Raw genomic sequence first — 27644 nt, forward strand, 5'->3', positions numbered from 1 at the left:
GGTGTGTTTCAGCTTTCAGATTCAGCCTTTGGTGAATGTGCGATTCTACGTTTTTCAAATGTAATATTAAAATTATAATCCTTATCTACGCAAGAAAGTGAGGTGGAATATTTTTCAATGTCCTCTCTAATAATTATTTCAGTCTCTTACGCCATTATTTAATTAGAAAATTAATATCAGTGCTGCTGGTGTTTGAATTATATATTTTAATATTGGTTCATATTATACTTTAGAGAAATATTTATATTTAAATCAATGTAATAATTATTTAGTGTCATCAAGAACGCAATAAAATATTTTCTAATCGAGCGTAAAAAAAATATTATATCTTCTTAGGAATTAAATTTCCTTTACCAATCGAAGGAGAAAACATTATAACGATGTCGGAAGGGCAAGGGGAACCGAATCAGAACAGAAAGGAGAGTGTGGCGAATGCTAACATACCAAGCGATAGTCCTGTGACTGATCCTGGCCATGTGAGGACCGGTAATGCCGATGGGGCCGCCGGAAAATTCGAGGGACAGCGCGGAAAGTCTGGAGCCTTAAAGAAGTCCGCCAGATATCGCAGCAGATCTCTATCAGCGTCATCCGCCGACTCTTACAGCTCTACCTCATATACTGGTAAGATTATTCTTGATATTTTTTTTCTTATCTGTATATGGTGCTGAAGAATTTTGTGCCAGTTAGCAAAACCTGGTAATTGCGTTCCTTTTTACATTGCTAAATTGTGATTTGGTTGGTTAAATTTTTTATTATTAAAACACTATCTCAAATACTATTAAGTGGTAAGCGTGGAACCAATAATAAATTTGGGTATATTTAACAAAACATCAGCAAATTGCTTCTCTTCATTTGTTCAAGTTAATGAGTTCACAATAACAAGAGTGCTTAGTTAAGTCATTTCTACTTGCTAACTTAGCTTGTGTCATATTTTGGATATAATAAAACTAAGTATAGATAAAAAACAAATACTGTTGCAACTTAAATAAGTTATTTTGCTCAAGCTAAAGTAAATACTAGAAATAGTTCAACATTATAGTGAGACCTAGAATGATACTCTTATGCCTAAGTAACTGGTAGAAATATATAACTGTGTAAGTTGTTATGGAAATGTGGGGAGATATTTAACTTGAAATAAAACAATAATAAAAATAAATTGTAACTATTTTTATTCAGTCTCTTTTGGGAAAATAATAAGAACTTTCATTTGGAAGATTCAATAATGAATAAAAAATATAATTTATATGTAATTCTTAAATCATTTAAGTAAAAGATAAGGAAAATCAATACAAATTTCTGTGTAAAACTCATTGCTTACTCACAAACTGTATAACTTCATCTTACTAATCTTATAAATGTAAATGTTTGGGTGGATGGATGGATATTTGTTACAAGGTACCTCCAGAAGGACTCAACGGATCTGGATGAAATTTGGCATAGATATATAACATAGTCTGGAAGAACACATAGGATAATTAATGTTTTTTTAAATTATGCGTGGATGGATTCGCAGGTGACAGTTAGTAGCTAAATAAATGTGATTTAATTTTTACTGCCTATTGTTTATTTTGCATACTGTTCAAATTATATACAATGAAACATGCAATTTGTTACGTTACTTATACAGAACTTAAGATTTTTGATTGTTTAAACACTGTATCAAAATAAATCTATACTAAAAGACTTCCTAAGTGAAGAATGACTCTGAGTATGGTAGTTAATGTTTTGAGGAAACATGTATTTATAGACATTACTAATCTCTACATTTGGATAGGTTGGTGCTTGGAAATTATAGTTTTTGCTCTGTGACTTAAACATGCTTGTTAATGTTACTGAGAGTTAATCATGTCTCTATTATTGGTTCAAATCCTAAACACTGCACCAATCGCGATCGTGAGCGGCAAAATGGCGAAAATTAAATAGGCACAAAATATCATGTCTCATAGCCTGTCTGTTTATATAGTTCAGTGCCCAATATTTTTTTTTTATTCTCAAGACATTCCAGCCAGGATTAACAAGATTTTCGAACCCTAATGTTATCTCTATTTTTTTCACAGGGAATGAGAGGAATAGTAGTATTGTAATGGTGACCACAGTATTAGGCTTAATGTTTAAATTCTAATTAGAATTATATCCAGTTGCACAATTTATACGTCTCTGCCTCGTATCCATAATACCACGTCAAATGACGTCGATAAACACACGATCTAATTTCGGCTCTATGGGAAGACGTTTCCGTTGAATGTCCTCGTGAATCAATTGCAGTTTTATGACGTAGTAAAACGCAAATCGAGTTGTAACAGAAATTTTATGTGCGTGCAACCAGTAGCAAAGTATTTATGCTATAACCGTATTTTATAGTCCGTATAATAAAAACACTGAAATGTTGTGTTCCTGAAGTTAGCTACGCATCTTCTACGCGCTTTACACGAGAGAGCGAGAGTGTGGGAGTGAGCGAGAGGTATTTACAATAGAGTACGAGTTGTGATAGAGATAGATAGTCTTGCTTATATGAAATATTGCGCTCCTTTTGATACTGACTTCATTAGTAGAGATACGTTTCTGTGTGTTTTAGCAAGTTATAGTTCGGGAAGAACACTTTGGTTTATTTTTATATAGGGATTGAATAAGCGTAGGTGATAATTTTATACGTAAAATTTCGTTCAAGCTATTACATATGGATTAAATACAGTGTAAACTCTTTATAACGTTATTCTTTATAACAAAAACTCCCTGTAACGTTGAAGTGAGCCCAATTTGCATGGTTTGCGTTAAAACCCACATATTGAAAAACTCTTTATAGCGATACGCCATTCTCTATTACGAAGAAATGTGTTCATATTTGTAGACAGTAAATATTTATTATCGGTATTATTGTTTATGTTACGTTATCTTGTTAATTTGGTTGTTTTTTGTTCACTCCATATAACGACAACTCTCTATAACGACAAAAATGCTCAGTCCCATCAGTTTCGTTATAAAGAGTTTACGCTGTATTAAACTCAACTTTAAATTCATGACTATGTACTGAAATATCTACTTTATGCATAAACACATCCATTTTTATTGAAGGTACTTATGCAATCGAGCGATAATAATGACGCCTGCAATTTATATCTTTGCGATTTATAACTTGTGGTTGATCATAATCTCATCGAATATAACCAACCATTATAGTTTCCCGTTGGGCCGATCGATTTACCGATCTATCGGTCCAAAGGGAATATTTATTTGATTCTACGTTCTCAATCGACCCAATGACAAATTGCCTAAAATGGCAAAAAGTTACCATTTGGCCGATTAGATCGATCGGCCCAATGGGAAACACCTCGAACTACTAAACTTAAATTTACCAAATGGAACCTATTTGTGAGTACAGTGACGTAAGCAAATCGTTTCGTTACGAGTAGCTTGTACGTATTATGAGAAAAACGTAACCTTTCGTTCAATGTATATATATATTCGTACAATATATGTACAAACATTATATAACAGTTATTACATAAGTCTTGATTATTCCAACAAAGATTTGTTTCTCAGATGTATTCCATATCTAAAAAACGTTTTAAGGACTTCATACACTGGTATTGAATTAAAAAAAAAAAACAAACTGGTTGTATCTCTGCGTCATTCTAAGGAATAAAACGGATATAAATTGATAATCGTGGATTTCTAAGACCAAAATCTCCGTTTAAAACATATTGCTATCTCTGTTTTGTCAAAAATAATGACAGGGATGACGATATGTTTTATACAGACATTTTGGTCTTAGAAACCAACGATAAGCCGTTTAAGACTACATCATTACCTAATGGAATGAATACATTGATTGATCTACTAAAAGCATTTCGCCTTTAATGGAGCATAAATAATTATATTTATTTATTCATATTATTTTCCACAGTTTAATAAATCCAAGGTAAATATACCGAGAGCTCATTGTTTAAATTACCATAGCGAAGCGAGGACGGTACAGAAAATAACGTAGCTATTAGGCGCTTCGTACACAAGTAAATCGTCGAAAGTCTCGAGAATCGCGTTGCGCTCGCTATGTACACGCAACGGTGAATCGTTGACGCCAGTCGTATATTCGGTCAGTACAGGCACAGCGACAATACATCAACTGTATAGATTTGCTAAACTATCTTGAAAATCGATCAGGGACATCCACGACGATCTTGACAAAGTGGTTGCGAACGACTGTCTTTGGCGATGACAGATAGATATGTCGGCGACGCGCGCTGTGTATGAAGCTCTATGTGTGTATTGCATATGTCGCTTAACGACTCAAATCGCCTGGTTCCACAGACTTACATTGCCTTGTGTACAAAGGGCCTTAGGTTTATGTGATACTAACGTTATTCTATCCGAGGTTATTGTATAAAGGCGATGGTTAAAGCAAATCTTTTGACAGTTTCTGTTACCCTAGTACAACTGCCGTAATCGTTTAAACAGTCTTTAGTTTTGATTTATCATATATGCTAAAGGCTCGCTTAGCGACTGTTAAAACAGCATTGAGTGTGGCCGTAAAACGTCATTTAGAAATGCCACAATTCCTAAGGTGACTTTCCAATGAACTTCATTGTGAACGAAAAGAGTTAACATGAAAGGTAAATACTACGAAATTGAAACGTTCGTTTATATATTTATATTAAACAGTGTACACTATACACAATTACAACATATAATTTACTAACTGTCGCCCGCGACACCGTCCGCCCGGAATTAAAAAAATACTTAGTTAGTAGCCTATGTGTTTTTCCAGACTATGCTCTACATCTGTGACAAATTTCATCAAGATCCGTTAACCCGATCCGGAGATACCTTCAAACAAACATCCATCCATCCATCCATTCATCCAGACATTATTAGCATTTATAATATAAGTAAGATTTACTTTTGCATATGATATGCTTTGATTTTTTGTTTATTTATAAAACTTTAACACTTTAAATTATTTGAAATAAATTTTAAAGCTGAAATCAATCTCCAGGAAATCTAAAATTTCTTCGAAGTTTTAAAAAGAAACCTTTTACGGAAAGAAACTTGAACCGTCAGTGATTTCAACCTTGGATTGACGAATGAGGGGGAAATAAAAAAATGTTTCCTGAAACAAATTCAATATAATTCAATTTGTGATTGAGGTCAGAGTCTTTAAGATGTTTGTTGACGCAAATACTAAATGTATTATATAAATTTACTCTTATATATATGTAGACTAGCTGTCGCCCGCGACTCCGTCCGCGCGCAGTTAAAAAAAAAAATTATAGCGGTATGAAAAATAGATGTTCGGAAGTAGAGGTCCGATTCACAGACCTACTGAATATGCTCACAAAATTTCATTAGAATCGGTCAAGCCGTTTCGGAGGAGTTTAACCACAAACACCGCGACACGAGAATTTTATATACGAGTATGAGATATATATGTATATGTACATGTACGCGTGTACCTTGTTCAATTAAAAATAAAACGTGTAACTAACTGGTGACCAAGATTGTCCAGACCTTAGCTAATCAATTTTCTTGCAAGCAAGCATTTCGTTGTGCTTGTTAAGCATGGAAAATGATTCTTTAAAAATCTCTTTATTTAATTTTTGCTTGACTAAAAGCTTTCTTGTTCTAAAATTTTCTTGTTTATTTATTCATACTTCCATAGCCTTATTTGTAAGTCAACCATCTTTGTCGTTATACGTTTGATGAAAAAAATTTCAAATATAGCTTGAATTTGCTAGAGCGTAATAATGTTCGTAAAATATATTAAATCTAAGTATGAAGCGTTTTCGATGAAAGATTTCGAATATCAATTTAGATAATTATATAAGACTAGCTTTTGCCTGCGACTAGGTCGATGCAGAATTTAAAAAAAAAACTTAATAAGTAGCCTATGTGTTCTTCTAGACTGTGCTAAATTTCATCAAGATCCGCTGAGCCGTTCCGGAGATACCTTCAAACATCTGCATTTATAATATTAATAAGATTTTGTATGTATTTTGCTCAATAATATGATGATTGAATCGCTAGTTATATGTTGTTTTTTGTAGGAATGAAAAGAGGATGGTAATTCGTTATATATCCGTCTAAGACGGTTTAAATGCGTTATTATCTGAAAGATCTTTAAGATGTAATAAGGTATTGGTACCTTTGTATATTGCTATTCGTGATGTTTAACTTGAGGTCAAATGTCGACGTAACATTGTATAAGCTCCCAGTACAGATCTTTGTACAGATTTCACCGTCGCATTGCGGTACTATGTTAAATTGATATTAAGAATTAAAATAAATATGTATTATAACTATAGTATTGAAGTTTTCCATTGCTTTGAATTCATTTTTATGTTGAAGTTAGAGGATCCACTTCATGTATTCACAAGGTCTATCTCTGTCTATAGAAAGTGTGTGGGTAGGTCGATACAGATATTTATTTATAGGATTTCTTTACTTATTAAGGCTGGTGGCGTTTTTCTGAAAAATAGATATCATATTTTAATGATTACACTTCTGAGAATAAATTATTTTTCAACACTAGTTGAAGATACCTTGAAAATACTATTTCATTTGTAGGTAGCATTACAAGATCTTATTCGGGGAACTATTTTTAAATTAACTTGTGCAACATTGCGTTGAACTGAACACACTATACTGGAGTTCTGGATAACTCAATATTGATATTTTGCTTATATCTGTTGCTGATGAAAACAAAAATGCTTTAAATTTATGTTTAGTTATTATATTAGAATATTCGTCTTCATCGTAAGAATTTCTTAATCACAATTTTGTCATGTATGTGTGAATACTTGTTTGCCTTCCTTAAGTATTTCATGTGAAAGATTATATCCCTTGATAGTTTGATATAAATGATGTGACGTATGTTATCTTTCTATCAACAACAGAAGACGTTGACCTCAAACTGTAAATGTAAAATGTAAATGTTTGTTTAAGGTATTAACTGTCAAAAGATTGGGAACATTAGAGTGGATGGTGGTTTTTTGTTAGCCCTTATGTTGGTTTTGCGAATATATTTCTTGTCAGTTATTAGAAATTAGTTATTCTATAGATAATAATCTGTAAATGATGCTAATGCAAATAATGTCAGAATATTATCTATGTAAATAAACGGCCCTCGTGCAAAGATCATTGGTCCGACCGTAACCGTCTAGTCTAGACGAAAATTGTACAGGTTTCTAAATTTGTCCACGAATTATTCTATACATTGAAGAAATGTATACTTTAAATAACTAAATATCGTAAAAGTAATACTCTAAGCTGTCTAGACACAAATTAAATTTATTTCTTTACCAGCTGCTTTGGGTTATCGAGCCCCGAGGTGAATGGTCTGATATTATACATTGCATTGAGCCCAACGTCTTTATATGTCTAAAAAGGGAATACTTATTAATTCTATAATTTATATGTTGCTATTGCCCGCGACTGCGTCTGCGCGGAATTTAAAAAGTATGTATGTATGTAGCGTATGTGTTCTTCCAGATTATGTTCTACATCTGTGCCAAATTTCATTAAGATTAAGTTGAACCGTTCCGGAGATACCTTCAAACAAACATCCATCCATCCATCTACACTTTCGCATTTATAATATCGGTAAGATTTTAATCTTCAGTTTCGTAGTTATTTTATGATTTTTGACTATTGCATAAGATGAAACTTAGAAGTTATTTTTGGCCATGATTTAGTTTCTATTTATTTATTATTATTTATTTATTTTGTTGTTTTTTCACACTTTCATGTTATTAATCATTTAGACCGAAGATAAAGTAGAGAAATGTTACCAGAATTAAAAATTTAATCACTGAAAAAATATAGCGTTTAAATGAAGATCTGTGTTAAACAATCCGTGACCTAATTACTGGCAATATGACGTTCTATCTTAGTATTCAGGGGTCAACCAGCATACACATATAGTAGACATATATAGTATATCATCGATCAGATAAGCTTTAGGAATCTCTCTAGGTACTGCAGATGCTTAAAATAGCGTATTTAACAACTTTATTTGCTGTGGTTATCGGCCAAGCGTAATCAAGTATGTACATTTAGTGTCAAGAGTTGGTACTGAGAGGGAATTGAGTGTTATTAATTTTTTTTTACTGATCTAAGAAGTCTTTTATGACACAAGATTATGAATCTAAAAGTAGTGTATTGTTAACGTCTTTTAATGGAATGTTTCTTATTCAATCATTGAAATTGTAAAATATTGCTTTATATTATTTTTTCTTGTATTCGTGCCAAAAGATTTTTTTTTTAGTTTCCATTGGTTGTTATAATAGATTGTTTAGTGCAGCCCACTCCATACTAGAGTAGCCGTAAGAGATATCCGCTGCACACAACTAGTCGGGCACACTTTCTGTCCGCGATACGACAGCGCTACACGTATATGTATATATATTTTTAAAGCAATTTAAAACTCAGTCAAGGACAACAAGTTCTAGTGAATAAAATCTGTACTCGCGCCAGTCTTATGTTTTTTTATTTTTTTATTTGAAAAGTGCCAGTATTTTTGAAAGCGTTATCTCTTTGATGGTTGTTTTTTAATGTTTATAATCTGTGATAATCTTTTAGTGATGTGCATATGTATGTGTCATTGCGGATTTTCTATCGATTTGTACCGGTTCGTGGAAATACGCTCGTCGACTAATTTTTCACTGACTTCTTAATACTTTGATATTGTAATATCTTATTTTCTTAACTGTTATCATAAAGAAGACTGATTTAAGACTAATTTATATAATATATGGTTGTTTTGGATGTTGACTCATACGTAAAATGTTTGTTCCTAAGGCCAAACTTTGACTCAGCCATCACTAGCTTTTACAAATCTATTCCTAAACATTCCTATGAAAGTGACCAAAAATTTCAATAGTCATGACTTTTCTTCCAATTCTGCTGATGCCAGTTTCTTTAATGTACATAAAAAATGAAGTGACGTTCAAGATGAATAAGTACGTAAAAAAAATATTCATAAACTTTGCAACACAATTTCAACGTGTACTTGATGTAACACATTTAAGCGAAACTAAACCAGATGAAGGTTATCGAACAGATTCAATTCCATATTCGGCGAACGAGTTTACTATCATAAATAAATAAATAAAAGTCTTGTTACTAAGAGAGTTAGTTGTGTAAAGTTAACAAATTTTTGTCACAATTATATAAATGCTAGTGAATCAGAAATATAAATTGCAATATAGAAAAATGAATAAGAAATGAATTAAATTTATTAAATTTTAATTACCCGATTGACAAAATCGGTTGTATATATGTAAATTACATTGTGACAGCTTAGACCCTAAACAACTGAACCCTAAACAACTGAAATTCTTTCCCGGAGGGTCGTAGTTTATATTATATCAGCACAAAACACATATAGTTGATTTAGGACATTGATAAATTAGTGAAAAACTAGTTGGAATCACACACGTCATAATTTTTTTTTTCATCGCCAAATATTTTTTTTTTTAGATTTTTCGTGTATATGTATTTTAAAATGAGAAAGTGTTACATTTAACACCAGAGTTTATTAAGTTACTAGCCGTCGCCCGCGACTCCGTCCGTGCGCAGTTAAAAAAAACTTAATTGCGGTATGAAAAATAGGCAGTAACCGACTCTCAGACCTAATGAATGTGAATATAAAATTTCATAACAATTGGTCAAGCCGTTTCGGAGGAGTGCGGTAACTAACATTGTGACATGGAAATTTTATATATAACTAGCTGTCGCCCGCGACTCCGTCCGCACGCAGTTAAAAAAAAATGAAAAATAGATGTTGGCCGATTCTCAGACCTACTGAATATGCTCACAAAATTTCATGAGAATCGATCAAGCCGTTTCGGGGGAGTACGGTGACGAAAACTGTGACACGAGAATTTTATATATTAGATAATAAAGAATTAAAAAATCTTTGTTTTAAAAATCAGTTAATAGATGGCGCTATATCAATCATGAGAGCTTCAGTCAGTTTTTTAAAATTAATGTTATGTTAGTTTTGAAATAATATAGATTGAAAAATCTACTATTGATATTAATATGTAATCACGAGGGGTAAAGTTTAAGTAAAAGTTACTTATATGAGTAAATTAATTAACAGATCGTAATCTCTTGCGTATTGCTACTAAAAATAGTATAGATGCAATTTAATTTAGAGATGTTGTAACATCGCGTGTTAAATTTAGCCTGCATGTGTCTTTTAATAACAGTCACTATACTGAATGATAAAATTATATTCAAACTAGCTTTCGCCCGCGACTCCGTCCGCATGGAATTAAAGAAAAACTTACTGAATATTTGCGATTCCATAACGAACTTCAAAAACGTATAGAACTGACAATAACGTTCTGTTATAACCCTACCCAGTATGGGCGTATCGATTAATCAGCAATATATTGAAGACGAAGTTTTCCATTGTTGTAATTACTGTTGCAATATCTGCCATCAGCAGATATAGTTTTCTTTATAAATGATTTATACAAAAAGTCAGTCGATTGCTAGAGCTCGAGGTGACAACCCGGATTCGGAGACCATCTAAGTTTTCAATTAAAAAGTGTGTGGAAAAGTTTTTGGGTTTTTTTTTAAAAAGAACCCCAACGCCGCCCGCAAAACAGTTCGATAACCCACGTGATTGTCAATGAGACTCTTAAATATGATTTGATATTCATTTTAATTAATAAAAAAAGCCTTTTCCATACTTAGGTGGCCAAGTTAATCATATAGGAATGATTTTCTTTGTTGCTTCTATTTTCAATGCATTTGTAGTCCCTTTACAAACGTAGTTAATATTTGTAACTTGTTTACATTGTAGTTGCAATAATCTTGGTGGTGCTGGAATCTGTTTCCGTTCCACAGTTAATTGCTTTTGGCGGTATACCGATGTTTATACAGTTGGTATTTGTCTATTTACAACCCTGTGGATCAGTGGTTAATGTTTCAACTTTTTATATCGATGTTCAAGGATCAAAGGACATTGAAATTTGAACAACTATATTTGAATATAAAGATACAGCTGTTTTTCATTACTTGAAATTCCAAGTAACATGTCTCTGTTTTTAAAGAGTGTGAGCGGGATAAAAATGAATAATATTTTTGTCTCTCTCTCTCTCTATATTAGTTCAGTCATAAACGTATCTTATCTATATTTATAAAAGAAAGTCGTGTTAGTTACACTATTCATAACTCAAGAACGGCTGAATAGATTTGACTGAAAATTGGTGGGCAGGTAGCTTAGAACCAGGAAACGGACATTGGATAATTTTTACCTTCTATTTTTTATTTTCTATTTTTTATTCCGCGCGGACGGAGTCGCGGGTAAAAGCTAGTCTTTTAATATTTTAGATGTTATAACTTTGAAATTGGACTTCAAGAACTTTTCGGAAGATAATTATGTAAAAGTTTTATTCAACTTACAATTTTCCAATTGTATAGCTGGTAGGATTACAAACTGATATAATTCACAATCTTACGGTGACACATACATTTTATCACGAACAGATCATTTTATGATAAAACAATAATCAAATGGCGACGACTGGTATTTTGAAGAACACGACAAGAGAAGAGAATGTAACTCTACAGAAGAGACACTCTATTATATCTGGGAAGAGTGACTTTTGTGAGTTTTAATAGTAATTAATTAATTTTACTAATAAATAATCATTAGATTAGGTTTAAATGGATGTTTTTAAAAGAAATAAATATCATGATAAAGTAGACCTGTATTGGATTTGTCAACAGGAGTATCTACTCTTATTTTGGATGTGCAAAATTAAAGGGAAGCTACTGTAGTTATTTCTGATAAGTTGTAACCCTAGGTATCCAGTGACGGAACACTTGTAAAATAACATTTTGTCGTCCTATGGCTTTCCTTGGAACAAATGTTTTTGTTTAGATGTTTTTGTATGAAACTGTCGGAAAATACTTTCTTTAATTGTCGTTTTATAACAGCTTATAATATCACTAGTTATTAGTGAGATTGTAAACTAACGAAGTTTACAATTTTATAGTGAAAGACTAGGTCCTAAATCACTTGTTGAAAGAGCTTTCCATAAATCATTCTTCACAATATTAATTTTACTGTAAATATGACGTAGGCATTTCATATTGCGTTATAATTTATTTCACTACAATATTTGTTTTTGATGATAATATAAATAAAGTACGTCACTTGTATACCATAGATTTCTTTATCCTAATCTCTGGCAAACATTTACAATGTTTGTCCGATGTTTGAACATGACGTTTGTCATTTATTTTATAACAAACGGAATAATTAAAGGAATTCCATGTTCTATTCCAGGGTCGTCATCTGACGAGGAAGAAGGTGTACAGCCTCATGAAAAGGCAATAGCCGCCGGTCAACCCAACCCGCCTTACTGCGTACGTAATGTAGAGCAGCACGCGTTCGGTAGGAGAGAGATAGAGATTGCAGAACAGGAGATGCCGGGCATCATGGCGCTGCGGGCACGCGCTAAAGACGACAAGCCACTTAAGGATGCGAAGGTGAGAAAGTATGTTAGTGTGCAATGCGTCAATCAATGAAGATGTTTCGTTCACTGTACAATAGATGGCAGTCTTATTAATTAAATAGTAATGGCGCTAGTGTCGCTTCTCCTATAATGAGATCTTAATTGTTTAAAGCAATCTTTTATTACCGTGACTTTCCACTACCCAAATAACTGTACTAGATCATATTGTCAACTTATTCTCTTTATTAAAACAGTGAAAGTAATAGATTTTTGAAGCGTAAGAGCAGTGAAAACTCACTTTGAATGTCAACAGATAGTCGGATGTACACACATAAATGCGCAGACAGCGGTCCTGATAGAGACTCTGACGGCGCTCGGTGCGACTGTCCGCTGGGCCGCCTGCAACATATACAGTACACAGAACGAGGTCGCTGCTGCGCTCGCACATGCTGGTAAGTTTGTAACTTGTGTGAAGTCTAGCTTAGTTTACATTATTCCAGTCCAGCGATAAAATCCAGCGGCCGAAAAAAACACTGAATTACATTTCTTCCAGTTCAACTGGAATAATGTAAACTTGGCATCATCTTGAATAACAGTATTTTCTTTCATCAAATTTTTTATTTACTAGCTGTCGCCCGTTCACGCGTCATTAAAGAAAAAACTTAATATGTAGCCTATGTGTTCTTCCAGACTATGTTCTACGTCTAAGCCATATTTCAGATACATACAGCCGTTCTAGATATACCTTCTAACAAACATCCATCCATCCAAACATTCGCATTTATAATATTAAAGTAAGATTTATATTTGGTCCTTCGTTCTTTTGTTAAACCATTTCTATAATTACTGACTCACTTAACGTGTTAAAAACTCATCGAAAACTCATAAAAAAAAAATGACAGGGACGACGATATATTTTATACTGAGATTTTGCTCTCAGAAACCAACGATGAAAGACTCAACTATTAAAGGACTTAACGTATCAACAACTTGACGACTCAAAGACTGAACTATAATTTACTCATTTCCTTTATAGTTTTTTGTTTTGCATTGTAGGATTTGCTATATTCGCGTGGCGCGGTCAGAGTGAGGAGGCTTTCTGGTGGTGCATAGACCAGTGCTGCACACCCACTGCCGCCTGGCAACCCAATATGATCCTGGACGACGGCGGAGATGCCACTCATCTCATGCTCAAGAAACACGCACCCGCTTTCAAACAGATCAAAGGTAGATAACATAAATGTTATACCAATGGCCATAGACATCTTCCTTCTTCTTGAATAAAGGTGTATTTACAGAGGAAAGAATGAACAGATAAAAGATATTTTTAAACCACTGCTCAGTCAACTCAATAAGGTTTGATGATTGGTACTTACCAACTATTCCTTACTAAAATAGGATGAAATGAGGGTCTAGAATTAGTCCTCACTCATCAGTGTCACTAGTCATTCAACATTTAATTATCGCTTAACATTCAATTATAATATTAAAGTAAGATACTAAACACTCCATCGTCACCGAACACTTCATCGTCACGGAACACTCCATCGTCACGGAACACTCCATCGTCACGGAACACTCCATCGTCACGGAACACTCCATCGTCACTAAACACTCCATCGTCAATGAACACTCCATCGTCACGGAACACTTCATCGTCACTGAACACTCCATCGTCACGGAACACTCCATCGTCACGGAACACTCCATCGTCACGGAACACTTCATCGTCACTGAACATTCTATCGTCACTGAGCACTTCATCGTCACTGAACACTCCCTCGTTACTAAACACTCCATCGTCACTGAATACTCCATAGTCACGGAACACTCCATCGTAACTGAACACTCCATCGTCACCAAACACATCGTCACGGAACACTTCAACGTCACTGAACATTCTATCGTCACGGAACACTTCAACGTCACTGAACATTCTATCGTCACTGAGCACTTCATCGTCACTGAACACTCCCTCGTTACTAAACACTCCACCGTCACTGAACACTCCATAGTCACGGAACACTCCATCGTCACTGAACACTCCATCGTCACTGAACACTCCATCGTCACTGAACATTCCATCGTCACTGAACACTCCATCGTCACTGAACACTCCATTGTCACGAAACACTTCATCGTCACTGAGCACTCCATCGTCACTGAGCACTCCATCGTCATTGAATACTCCATCCTTACTCAAAACTCATCTGATGCACTCTTAATGGTCACTTAAGTGCTCTGAGTGTGGCAATAATGTTGTGTTTGTTGCAGGTATAGTGGAGGAGAGTGTGACGGGCGTGCACCGGCTGTACCAGCTGAGTAAAGCCGGGAAGCTGTGTGTTCCCGCTATGAACGTCAACGATTCCGTCACCAAGACTAAGTTTGACAACCTCTACTCGTGCCGGTCAGTGACAATGTTTATTATGAGTTTACACTTACGAAACACTGTATAAAACATATTTTTAAAACTGTTAAAATTTATTGGGAAAATAATAAAATTTTAGTTTATTTTTTTTTTACAGAATAAATGTGAAATGGTATCCATTTTAGTTATTTTTCGGTCAATTTGTTATTTATTTGATATCTTATGATAATCTTATAACTATGCTATAATTTTGTTTTCTAGATTTTCACGTAAAAATCTTACTAATATTATAAATGCGAATGTTTAGATGAATGGATGTTTGTTAGAAGGTATCTCCGGAACGGCTCAAGGAATCTTGATGAAATTTGGCTCAGATGTAGAACATAGTCTGGAAGAACACATAGGCTACTTAAGTTTTTTTTTTATTCCGCGCGGACGAATTCGCGGGCGACAGTTAGTCATATAATTTTTCGTCTAGTCTGTAAAGTTTATAACTACTATATCGAATGTGCTGTTGGCGTAATAAAAACTAATTATATTCGACTAGATCAGTGTTTCCCAAAGTGGGCGATGGTTTTTAAGTTTTAAGAATAAAAATTAGGGGGCTCTGAAATATAATTGATTTTCAAAGGGGGCGGTGAAAGAAAATAAGTTTGACAATCATTGGACTAGATGCCTGCGACTCTGTCCGCGCGGAATTAAAAAAAACTTAATAAGTAGCCTATGTGTTCTTCCTAACTATGTTCTACATCTGTGACAAATTTCATCAAGATCTGTTGAACAGTTCTGGAGATACTGTCTAACATCCATCCATCCAAACATTCGCATTTATACTATTAGTAAGATTGTTATCTTAATTATCTAGAATCAGATATTGTAGATTGTCTGTACGATAGCTGTTTACAATTGACGGCGCTTGTTGATAATATCTACAATTTAATGTGTTAATCGATTTTTTATGTAGATTTTTAGATATAAATAGTACTTAAAAATTCCAATTAACTAACAATTAAAAAAAGATAGCGTTACTCTATTGGTTTCTGAGACCAAAATCTCTGTATGAACATATCGTCATCCTTGTCATTATCTTTGAGAAACCATATGTTTTATACTGAGATTTCAGTCTGAGAAAGCCACAGTAAGACATACAGATGTAAAATATATTCCATGTCAAATAAACTTTTAAATTTTGTAAAAAACAAACGCTATTTAGGATATTTCTATACTAGCTATCACCTGCGATTTCGTACGCGTAGAATTAAAAAAAAATACTTAATAAGTAGTCTATGTGTTCTTTCAGATTATGTTCTACATCTGTGACAAATTTCATCAAGATCCGTTGAGCCGTTTCGGAGATACCTTCAAATAAACATCCATCCATCTAAACATTAGTAAAGACGAAAAGATAATTATCCTAAATGTTAGAAATTATAAATTATTTCAGAAAATGTGCTTTTTCTTATTAATATTATAAATGCGAATGTTTGGATGAATGTTTGTTTGAAGGTATCTCCGAAACGACTCTAAGATCTCGATAAAATTTGGTACAGATGTAGAACATAGTCTGGAAGAACACATAGACTACTTATTAAGTTTTTTTTAATTGCGCGCGAACGGAATCGCGGGTGACAGCTAGTCTGAAATATTTACCAATTTATATCTATTGTTTACGAAATGAATTTCTTTTGGAATAAGTTAACAAATCGATTGTCAGTTATATATAAAAAAAAAAATGTATTACAGGGAGAGTATAATAGATGCATTAAAGCGAAGCACAGATATAATGTTTGGAGGTAAACAGTCTGTAGTGTGTGGATATGGCGAGGTCGGGAAGGGATGCTGTCAGGCTCTCAAGGCGTTAGGATGCGTGGTAAGTAACTACAATTAGTAATGGTTTAGCAAATACTGTAACAAGATTTATATGAGCTAAAAATTTGATTAAAAATGTGTATTTTAAACGGAGCGTCGGTGGCTCAGGGATTAAGCATTCAACTTGCAATCTGTAGGTCCTGGGTTCGAATCCCGCCATGTACCAATGTGTTTTTCGATTTATATATGTACATTTATCCGACGGAATGAAGGAAAACATTGTGATGCTGCACATATCAGAGAAGAAATTCAATGATATGAGTTAAGTCAACTCGCACTTGGCCAAAGTGGTTGACTGGTCATCCCTAACTTTGGGGTAGGCTCCGAGCCCCTCAGTGGGGACATATAGTGAGCTGATGATGACGTAAAAATACTTGTATGTTATTTAAATTGATGTTTTTTTTTTCTTAGGTGTATGTGACAGAAATCGACCCGATTTGTGCTCTGCAAGCTGCGATGGACGGCTTCAGAGTCGTGAAGCTTACAGAGGTAGAATTATTACACTTACTTAGGCTTACTACTTGTATGATGTAAACACTAACTAGCGCCAGTCAGCCCGTACAATCTATTCCAGGCCAGTGGAACTTTCTTACTATACTGACATGATGTAAACCAGGCATAAACTTTTGTTACCTTTAAAGTTTTTTATAACCCGTTTGGCATTTCTGTACCGCACTGTTCGGCACTGTACAGCACTGTACTGTACTGTACAGCACTGTACTATACTGAACAGCACTGTCCTGTACTGTACAGCACTGCACTGTACTGTACAGCACTGCACTGTACTGTACAGCACTGTACTGTACTGTACTGTACAGCACTGTACTGTACTGTACTGCACTGTACAGCACTGTACTGTACTGTACTGTACTGTACAGCACTGTACTGTACTGTACTGTACTGTACTGTACTGTACTGTACTGTACTGTACAGCACTGCACTGTACTGTACTGTACTGTACAGCACTGCACTGTACTGTACTGTACAGCACTGCACTGTACTGTACAGCACTGCACTGTACTGTACTGTACTGTACTGTACAGCACTGCACTGTACTGTACTGTACTGTACAGCACTGCACTGCACTGTACTGTACTGTACTGTACAGCACTGCACTGCACTGTACTGTACTGTACAGCACTGCACTGTACTGTACTGTCCTGTATATGTATTTTAAAATATTTTCTCGGCCCAAGGTCATCTGCGCGCTGCGCAGTGCCTTCCTGCCTGCCACTGCTGCCACTACATCTAAAATTGTGTTAAGCGCAGTGGCTCGTGCAAAGTTTTTTCCTTATATCATAAGTTGGTAAACGAGCGAGCGACCACCTAAGTTCGCTGAAATAGCGAAGCGACCTTCGCCTATAGACATCCGCAATTGCAGATGCGTTGCCTACCTTTAATCAACGGAGAAACAGACGCACAAAATGAGATAATTTCCCATTCCTATGCATCTCCAACGAATCCAAAAAAGGGTGGGAAGGGAAAGAGTAAGTTTAGGCCTCCAGCACCACACTCATCAGACTGTACGCGGTATTTCTTCTTGACGCTTGTCTTCTGTGTGATCGTGGTATTTCACCTGGCGAGCCGGACAATTTGTGCAACTGATGTTGTTGTTGCTGTCGTCTACCACAGTTAAAGTTCCGAGCCGCAACATATGACAATACCACACTGCACAGTACCGTCTAAAATGTACTGACTCATGGAATTATTCTCGAGCAGGTGATAAGACAAGTTGACATCGTGATAACGGCGACTGGCAACAAGGGAGTGGTGACGCGCGACCACATGGAGCGCATGAAGAACGGCTGCGTGGTTTGCAACATGGGACACAGCAATACCGAGGTGGACGTGCACGCGCTGCGCACGCCCGACCTGCTGTGGGAGCGCGTACGCAGTCAGGTGAGATGACGTCACTTGTCAGTATGACATGTCGTAACATGTTAATATGACATGTCACTTGTCAATATGACATTTCACAACTTGTCATTATGACATGTCGTAACTTGTCATTATGACATGTCGTAACTTGTCATTATGACATGTCGTAACTTGTCATTATGACATGTCGTAACTTGTCATTATGACATGTTGTAACTTGTCAATATGAAATGTCGTAACTTGCCTGTAGTTTGTCGGGAAATGTCCAGATTTATGTCGTAATGTATCGTAAAGGTTATAACTGCATGTTACTATTTCAGCTGTGATGTTTTTATTGTTTTGAAGTTGGGTTTTGTTTGTGTAATTTTTATGTCTTGTCGTTTGTATGTGTGAATATTTACATGAGAAATTGATTACAAGAATTCGCTCAAATAGCGAAGCAACCGTTGCTCATAAACATTCGTAATCACATATGTGTTAGCTACCATTAATACGAAGGGGACTCACAGGAAAAACATATTCCCTTTTACTAAGCGTTCCCTCCTCCGTCAAATCCCCTTCCCCTTCCCATCATTACAAGAAAAGGGTGGGAAAGAAAGAGGATTAAGCATCAGGCACAAAATTCTTGGTGACGTGTACTTTTAGTTGTGTTGTGTAGCTTGTTTAAGTTTTCTAAATAAGTTATTCTTTCAGGTTCTTTCTCTTTTCTTGGTCAATATGCCCAGTTTCCTAAGCAAAGGCTGGCAACATAGTTAGTTAGGTTAAAGTTTTTTTTTTCCGAGAACAATAGTTGAATGATTATTCTTCTTGTTTTCCAGCCCGTCAATAGTTCACAACCTAACACGGGCCTCCACCAAAAGGTGGGTAACCGCATTTTGGTGTTGTAGTAGAATGTTGCCCGTGCTTTTATTGTAAATTTTGTTGCCAGTTATAAAATCATATAAACAATACTAGCTGTCGACCGCGACTCCGTCCGCGCGCAGTTAAAAAAAAATGGGGGGGGGGTATGAAAAATAGATGTTGTCCGATTCTCAGACCTACTGAATATGCTCACAAAATTTCATGAGAATCGGTCAAGTCGTTTCGGAGGAGTTCAAGTTCGAACCCCGTGACACGAGAATTTTATATATTAGATGTGTTGAGAAATTCCTTGAATGGTTTATCTATGATCCATAAAAATAAGGCCCAACCTTACTGAAATAAGGAATGGCAAACTATTTCTGTTCCCTTCTCTTCTCCCTATTATCTTCTCACAAAATGCTGCCTGTTCGTTTGCGTATACTAAAATTGATGTTTCGTCTCCCTCAGTATTTAGTTGTCTTATCTTTGGTTTCTGAGACTAAAGTCAAAGATAATGAGAGTGATGTTATGTTTTCAAAAGGGATTTTTGGTTTCAGAAATCAACGATTAGTTGATTGAATATTCCTTTCTTGATGTTTTACACTACTTAGGGTTTTGACAGCGGATATATCGATACAAAAACTAGCTCTTGACCGCGACTCCGTCCGCGCGCAGTTAAAAAAAAATGAAAAATAGATGTTGGCCGATTCTCAGACCTACTGAATATGCTCACAAAATTTCATGAGAATCGGTCAAGCCGTTTCGGAGGAGTACGGGAACGAAAACTGTGACACGAGAATTTTATATATTAGATATGTCTATCTCAGTTTTTTTCAGTGACTTTGAGAGTTGCAAGTAGAAGCTCATTTTATTCTGTACCTTTAGGTCTTTGTTTGGTGTTATTGATGATTTTTTTTATCGAAATTAAATCCGATCGGAAATAAATATACGTATATTGATTGATTTCAAAGCCGTGGATAATTAAAAATTACTTTATCTGTACTACGTAATGCAGATTTAAACTTTATCTTTACGTACTACGATTATTATGTAGTATTGAGACATATTTTTTAATGTATAAGTACATATTTATATTCTTACTTGACTGTGCGTTGTGACATTTCTCTCTGAAATATCGAAATCAGTTAAAATATGTTTTAAACCGTGTAGCGAGAGTTATAGTCCGGTCCTGACGGACGACCCATAACCAAGAGTCTCGGGTTAAAAAGAAACCTCTATAAGCGAGAGGAATATCACCTTCCCTTGCACTCTTGCTTATCTAGTTTTAACAGTTTCGTAAAGATTTTAATGAAGTTGTTATTTTCTTGTGGTACGAAATGTCACTGCTGATACACTTTTACCAAATACATTGCTATCACTGTTGAACCAAAGACAATGAAAGATTAGACCCCACATTAGAGTTATTTTGTATGTATTTTTTCCCGTCTACCCCACAAATGTGTTGTCCCCAGGTGGACCACATAATCTGGCCAAACGGGAAGCGCATAGTGCTGCTAGCTGAGGGTCGATTGGCCAATCTCTGTTGCTCATCTCTACCGTCATTCGTGGTGTCGGTGACCGCGGCCACGCAAGCTCTCGCCCTTATAGAGTTATACAATGCACCGCAGCATAGGTATAAGGTGGGTAATTTGGTATACAGTCCGAAATTGTATAAGCGAAAGTTAATGGCGAGTCCTGATAACTTCCATAAGCGAGAAACTAGGGTAAGAGAGACTTCTATGAGCGAGAGAAATAATGCAATTCTGTCGTTTCTCGCTTATCTAGTTTTAACTGTAGTTGTTTCATTTAGTCCATACATTATCATCAGCTCACTATATGTCTCCACTGAGGGGCTTAGAGCCTACTCCAAGTTAGAGGTGACTAGGCCACAGTCAACGCTGGTCAAGTGCGGGTTGACTTCACACATATCATTGAATTTCTTCTCAGATATGTGCAACATCACGATGTTTTCCTTCACCGTAAGAAATGGATAAATGTACATATGCAAATCGAAAAATATATAGGTATATAGCAGGATTCGAACCTAAGATCTGCAGATTGCAAGTCAGTTGTTTAACCCCTGAGCCACCGACGCTCCATACATTTGAGTGAGTGGATTTAAGCTTAACTATCTTAGATCCATACAAAGAATATATCTTGCAGGCGGACGTATACTTGTTACCAAAGAAAATGGATGAATACGTAGCGAGCCTCCACTTGCCGACATTCGACGCTCACTTGACGGAGCTGACGGATGAGCAGGCGAAGTACCTGGGCCTGAACAAGGTGGGGCCCTTCAAGCCCAACTACTACAGGTACTAGCAGAGACGACGAACTCATCGCATCTCACGGCACTGAGGCTGGGCCTTCGACAAAAATAGGGCATTGTAATTGGCTTTTTAAAGGAAATGGATGAATGTGGATGGATGTAGAGGTAAGTGAGAAGTGAATTCAGGATGTATGAAAGGGAAAGGCTTGATGAAGGGAAGGGATGATATGTTTTTGTACTTGTTTTGTAATGGAAACTTATGGTGGTGTTTAAATTATTGCAGGACAAAAAAACAGATGTTTTAAAGTTAAAGTCTTAAATATGTTACAGTGCCCTGTTTTTTTAGTGCTTAGTGTACACATAATTGGTGTAGAATTAAAAAAAAAGAGTATTTTTAAATCAGTTCCTTACGCCATGGAATCGATTAATAATATTAAGACTGTCGATAATAGTGATGTGTTTAGTTGCAATCGATGTCGATAATCGATTTTTGATATCAATTAATTTCAGATTAAAAATATATATTTATTTATCTGACCCTAAAAATCAAGTTATTCCTAATTTGAAATCTATTATTGACAATATATTTATGTATTTTTAAATAGTTACTAAATTTCTTAGTATATATGTCTATTGAATATATGTATTCTGTATTTACATATTAAAATTATATCTATGGTCGATGATAGACCAATTACTTTTCAATATGTTCTGTATCGATACTTGATCGTTTAATATAAAATTCAAGCATTTGTATAATTATATATATGTATATATTTAAATCGAACATATAATAATTGTATTTTAAATAAAATCGATATCGATAAAAATGAGATCTTAATTCAGAACTCTAATATCGATAGATTTTTCCCATCACTAGTTACAATGTATTGGCTTAATCCAAAGTTATTTAATATTGAATTATGTATTTTATTTATAAGATTTATGTATATTTATCTATGTTACTTATTTATTCGCTTCTAAATTAAAAATGTTATAATTTTGACTGTACATTTCAAATTAATATATGACATTTCTTTAATTAAATGAACTAGAGATGTAAGTATCTTAGTATTTAAATGCATTTGCACAATTAATTGTCTTTTTTCTTAATTTCCTTCTTTTTTATTATTAACGCGTACGAAATAGAAATATATACGGATCTGACGGTAACGTGCGTATTTAATCTTGTATATGTGTGTGTTGTATATGTATTTGTATGTGTGTGATACCACGGCTTTTGCTGTTCTGTTTTGCGAACATAGTGATATAAGAATAGAGAAATTTAAAGCCACATTCGAAGTTAAACTTGCCACAATTAATTATTATCAGAAAGGTACAAGAGATAGGATTCTTCGAGTCAAGATTCTGAGAGTGGCAACTTAGTTTACTTACTACCGTACAAGCTTTTGCAGCAACTTTGTACTCAAGTAACTTGTTACTTTACCTCTATATCCGAACGGTAAAAATTACAAAGCTTTAAAGTATGTCAGCATGATATGTAACAGTGGATTTCAATTGCCTAAACATTCGAACTTGAATAAGTGAGTTCAAGAGACCGCGATATTTTTCTCGCCCGTAGAGTAATTTCGCTCTAACGAGTCTCTCGCTCATGGAGGGGGATGGAACCGGACTCTCGCTTGTAGTGGTATCTCGTGTGTCCAGTTCTCGCTCATCAAGGTTCGACTGTTATATAAGGACATAAATATATTATTGAATAATAAAAATCATTGTATTACTATTTTATGTTCCGGCTGTAGATATTCAAGGTAAATGTTTATGTATGTTGTACATTATATGGTTTAAAATGGCATGCGAAATAAACGAAACAGTATTTTCATTGAAGTAATTTACATTCTTGAATTATATGTACGAAATATAAATAAAATAATGTATGCGTGTAGTTGTATGAGTACTATGCGTGCAGAATAACATGAAGTGTAAAGTTTTACTTCAGAGACAAACTTATGTATTTTCCATACTTTGGCTGATGACGTCAAACTGTGGTGCAAAATCTTTACAGCATGAAAAAAATCTCAGTCATTTAAGGGTTATATCAGACATTTATGGAGGGGAGGGAGGTATTTCATTCGTGTCTCGTGTTATTGTGCTCGCGTTGTAGATACTGCACGTTTTGTAGCAAGCTAGCAAATTGAATGCATTAGAAAATAACATTAATTGTATTTGTGATAAGGTTGTTTATACTTTGCCTTAGATTTAACGATTTTTTTTTTTAATTTTAGTTCGAGTCTTTATTACAATAGCTTAGATATTGTAATTCAAACTAAGTCAGAAATGTTTACTTTTTTATATATGAGTATTAAATCAGTATTATTGTGTGGGGTTAATAAAACTGCGATTAAATAATTCGACTTCATTTTGCTGGGGTATTAGACTTTTATAAAATTTGCAAAATAGAAAGTATAACTTTTAAATTGAAAGAATTGTGATGATTTAGGTACAACTTGAATATTATATGCCCTACGATACAGTTGAAATTTTATAAACGAGAGTCCAATGCACCGAGATATTTATCTCGCTTATAGACGTTTCTAAGCAGAGTTTCTTGTTTATAGAGTCATCTATCGGCTCCGGACTCTCGCTTGTAGAGGTGACTCTCGCTTTTAAAGGTTTCTCGCTCATCCAGCTCTCACTTATTCAGATATCGATCTTTATATTAACGCATGAAGTGCAAAGCTTCGTTACCATTTCACCAATGAAGTAACACTTACTGTGTATAATTTTTTTTTTATAATAAAAAGATGGTAAATGTGCAAGTGATTACTTGGTTACCAATATTTTCGTGTATTTTTTTTATTGGTAGTTATTTTTTTTTGTTGACATTGTTTTATATTTTTTTTTTCAAAAAAAGTGTTAAGTTTTTAATTTTAAGTACATATACCTTTTTGGAGCAGCTTTGGAATTGTTTTTCTATTTTATGTTTCGTTATTTATTATTAAATTATATGATTATTATTTTGTTAATCTCTTGTATAATTTTATTGTATTATTTCGAGTCGCCGTAAAGTTTGAATAGATTTATACGACAAATATTCGCTTTTTTATTTATATCAGTTTAAATTACGTATCCAAAATAAAAACTTATACGAAACATTTAATTCATAAAGTGTGCTAAATGTTTCCATCTAAAAATTTTTCTTCATTTCGGTAGATTTTTTTTTCATTTTTCATTTATATACAAATGTGTGTTGAATGGTTTATAAGTATATTAAATAAGTAAATAATAAAATAATATGTAATTTAATTATCGTCCGACAAACATATCTGATGAGGGGCGCTACTGTCGCGGTTAGTACTTTCAGAAAATGTGTAAAACCTATATAAAATTACATGACATGACAGCTACGGGATGACAAAAGACAATTGACAATAACAGGAGGGTTAATTTGACTTTTGCCCAGTATGTCAAATATCCTTGTCGGTCTATACAGTACCACAAAATTCTTATGACATTTTTTTTACAGGAGGGCGCTACTGAGCTATTTTAATTTAATAGTCAAATATCCTTGTCGGTGTACGACAAGAATCTTGTGACACTTTTGTGTGAGCTAATATAATTTAGTGCCAGTTATGACCATCTGTCAGATAAATAACTTCAAACTTTGGTGGTTTTTACTAATATACTGTTCGTAAGAAACATGATTCTTACCAAGATTAGGATGTTTGAGGTCCCGATATTTCGACACAGTTGCATTCGCCATGTTCACGGGTTGACTGGTGTAAAAAACACATAAAAACAGTATATCTGTCAGATAGGTTTGTCGGTCTATAAATGATGTTTTTTTTTCTATTATCTGACGTATAAATGATATGCCAAATATAGAGCCAATGGTCAATGCTAGTTAGCTTATTTTACCATAAAAATGCTTGTACAAATAAAATATAAGATTTCTATCAATATTATGGCCGTTTTGATTTTTTTTTCCCACCTCATGTGTGCTAGGAGTGTCGATCTAAAATCTAGATAAAATTGTAATAAAGCCTAAACTGTATGTAGTGAGAAATGAAAATATTGTTGCCATGTTTTTAATAAATTAATTTGAAAATAATTAATTGTTTTAATTCATACCTTTTTAAGACATCTTGTATACCCTAAGTGCTTGTTTCACAATGTCCATAGAAAATTCTAGATAGTTATCTAACAAATAAATTACACAGCTTATTTGGAGATTGTGAAAAGACTTTGACAAATTAAGTTCCAAGTAGCGTATTCAGAACTTATGTACTTGAATGTTGTGGAACAGACCCTTTTTCCACTGGTGGCATTTAACGCTTTGCCATATAATTTTTTTAAATAAACCGAGACAAAATGACGCAATACAAGTATTACGGCAGTAAAATTTATTATTAACTATTATTTTTAATCTTCGACGAATTGCAATTAAAGAAATATCAAAAACAAATTTGATAAAAAAATAATTTTACGGATTTTAATCGAAAAATTTGTAAAAAATTATTTTAATTTACTAACAAAATCATTATTTTTACAATTTTCAATGAAGACAGCTGTAACAATGTTTCTATTTCTACAATTTAATATATTATTTTTATTTTTTGCAACGTGTTTTGCACAAAATGGCTGCCCGGCTAATTCTAATATCAAACCATTGCGAGCCCACGAAACAGATTGCACGAAATTCTACCAATGCAGTAACGGACATGACTTCGAAATGACCTGCGGACCTGGCACTGTATTCGATGAGAATTTACAGGTATTTTAGTATAACGTCTAGAATGATCACCGCGGTTAAACCGAGAATAAAAAAAACCTTGACTCTAGGACCTAAGTATGATGGTTTTTATGTATATCAAATTCTATTTGTGACCTGTAACCGAAACAACTGAGCCGAGTTTTCTGAGTGAGGTGTTAACTATTCAGATCGTATGCTCCATAATCTGTCGGACATATTATTTTAGTTATATCCTTTCTTTGAGGATGTATAAGGGGGCGTACATAAAATGAGATGTTTAAGGGGGGGAGGGGGTCGAGTCAAATCTTACCTAATCTTACGTTGGAGGGAGGGGGGTCTCTGGAATTTCAAAAAAACACCTCACGTAATTTATGAACGCCCCCTTAGCATTATTTATTACAGACCAAATTAATTATATAAATAATTAAAACATAATTGTTAAAATCTTAGGTTTGCAACTGGCCCTCCGCGGTGGATTGCAAAAAGAAATCAAGTCCAAAGCAGCCAGCGAAATCTCAACCTCCGAAGAAGGTTTCTAAACCACCTTCAAAAGCGCCACCTGCTAAAGGTGCTAAAAAACCAGCCGCTCCAAAAGCTGCTGCGAAAAAACCGGCTAAAGCCTAAAAATTATTACAAAATATAACAACACTGAATGAAACAAATATATTCAATGGTTCTTTTATATTCACAATTTCCGTATTTGTAAGTTAATAGCATGTATGAATTGATAACATCAGCACGGCACGTTGTTAACTCGTGCTCGTGGACTTCCCGCGCGATTCTCTTTTTCTCATCTATATTTTTTCTTAACTAAATAGGCAAAGGTCTTAGTGGCCAGTATGCCACCTCTTTGGCAGAACGCAAATTCCTTGTCTACCAAAGAGATGGGATACATAATTATTTACACAACAAAGCAACCTTAACGTTATTAAATATTTTATCTTTCAAACAATGTAATCTTCGGTCTTTCTTCTATATCTAAGAGTACAGATGATACCCAAAAGGGTCCACGGTTGACCCCCGGGGGTGAACGATGACGGTAATAAGGTTTAGGTTAAGAGATTGAAGAGGGAAAGTAGTCAGAAAATTTTTAGAAGGTTTGGAATTTTTAATAGAAGTTACATAATAAATACCACACGTGATTATTTCAGTGGTAATGCTAAGTAAACTCAAATAAGGTAACGATTGATTCTGTTAGTGTTTTTGTATGCATCTTATCAGATGTAAATGTGTTTGTGC

At 34.5% G+C, this 27644-nt stretch overlaps 2 protein-coding genes across 4 annotated transcripts; both read left to right on the forward strand.

The window, feature by feature from the left end:
- Positions 1–296: 296 nt before the first annotated feature.
- LOC106709499 (adenosylhomocysteinase-like 1) lies at positions 297–22227 on the forward strand. Of its 3 annotated transcripts, none has more exons than XM_045682415.1 (10): positions 297–621; positions 12302–12504; positions 12784–12922; positions 13527–13697; positions 14745–14877; positions 16582–16708; positions 17119–17196; positions 18427–18606; positions 20898–21065; positions 21589–22227. In XM_045682415.1, exons 1-10 carry the CDS (start codon positions 381–383, stop codon positions 21745–21747), a joined length of 1599 nt encoding a protein of 532 aa, XP_045538371.1. In that variant the 5' UTR covers positions 297–380; the 3' UTR covers positions 21748–22227. The 3 variants fall into 3 exon arrangements, with proteins under 3 accessions (XP_045538371.1, XP_045538373.1, XP_045538372.1); XM_045682416.1 differs by lacking the exon at positions 297–621 and adding an exon at positions 11436–11617; XM_045682417.1 differs by lacking the exons at positions 20898–21065; positions 21589–22227 and adding an exon at positions 19404–19501.
- A 3992-nt stretch (positions 22228–26219) lies between these two features.
- LOC123722110 (peritrophin-1-like) lies at positions 26220–27144 on the forward strand. The gene is made up of 2 exons (XM_045682699.1): positions 26220–26426; positions 26856–27144. The coding sequence occupies exons 1-2, from the start codon at positions 26229–26231 to the stop codon at positions 27027–27029; spliced, it is 372 nt and encodes a 123-aa protein (XP_045538655.1). The 5' UTR covers positions 26220–26228; the 3' UTR covers positions 27030–27144.
- Positions 27145–27644: the final 500 nt, after the last annotated feature.

This window comes from Papilio machaon, chromosome 19 (genome assembly GCF_912999745.1).
Source record: "Papilio machaon chromosome 19, ilPapMach1.1, whole genome shotgun sequence".
Classification (NCBI taxonomy): domain Eukaryota; kingdom Metazoa; phylum Arthropoda; class Insecta; order Lepidoptera; family Papilionidae; genus Papilio; species Papilio machaon.

What these genes read in the sequence shown, in the direction of transcription:
- LOC123722110 (XM_045682699.1), top strand. Translation starts at nt 26,229, where the DNA reads ATGTTTCTATTTCTACAATTTAATATATTATTTTTATTTTTTGCAACG. An exon ending in TATTCGATGAGAATTTACAG is followed by an intron (nt 26,427 to 26,855) that starts GTATTTTAGTAT and finishes TTAAAATCTTAG; the next exon opens with GTTTGCAACTGGCCCTCCGC.
- LOC106709499 (XM_045682415.1), top strand. Translation starts at nt 381, where the DNA reads ATGTCGGAAGGGCAAGGGGAACCGAATCAGAACAGAAAGGAGAGTGTG. An exon ending in AGCCACTTAAGGATGCGAAG is followed by an intron (nt 12,505 to 12,783) that starts GTGAGAAAGTAT and finishes GAATGTCAACAG; the next exon opens with ATAGTCGGATGTACACACAT. An exon ending in GGGAGCGCGTACGCAGTCAG is followed by an intron (nt 18,607 to 20,897) that starts GTGAGATGACGT and finishes TGTTGTCCCCAG; the next exon opens with GTGGACCACATAATCTGGCC.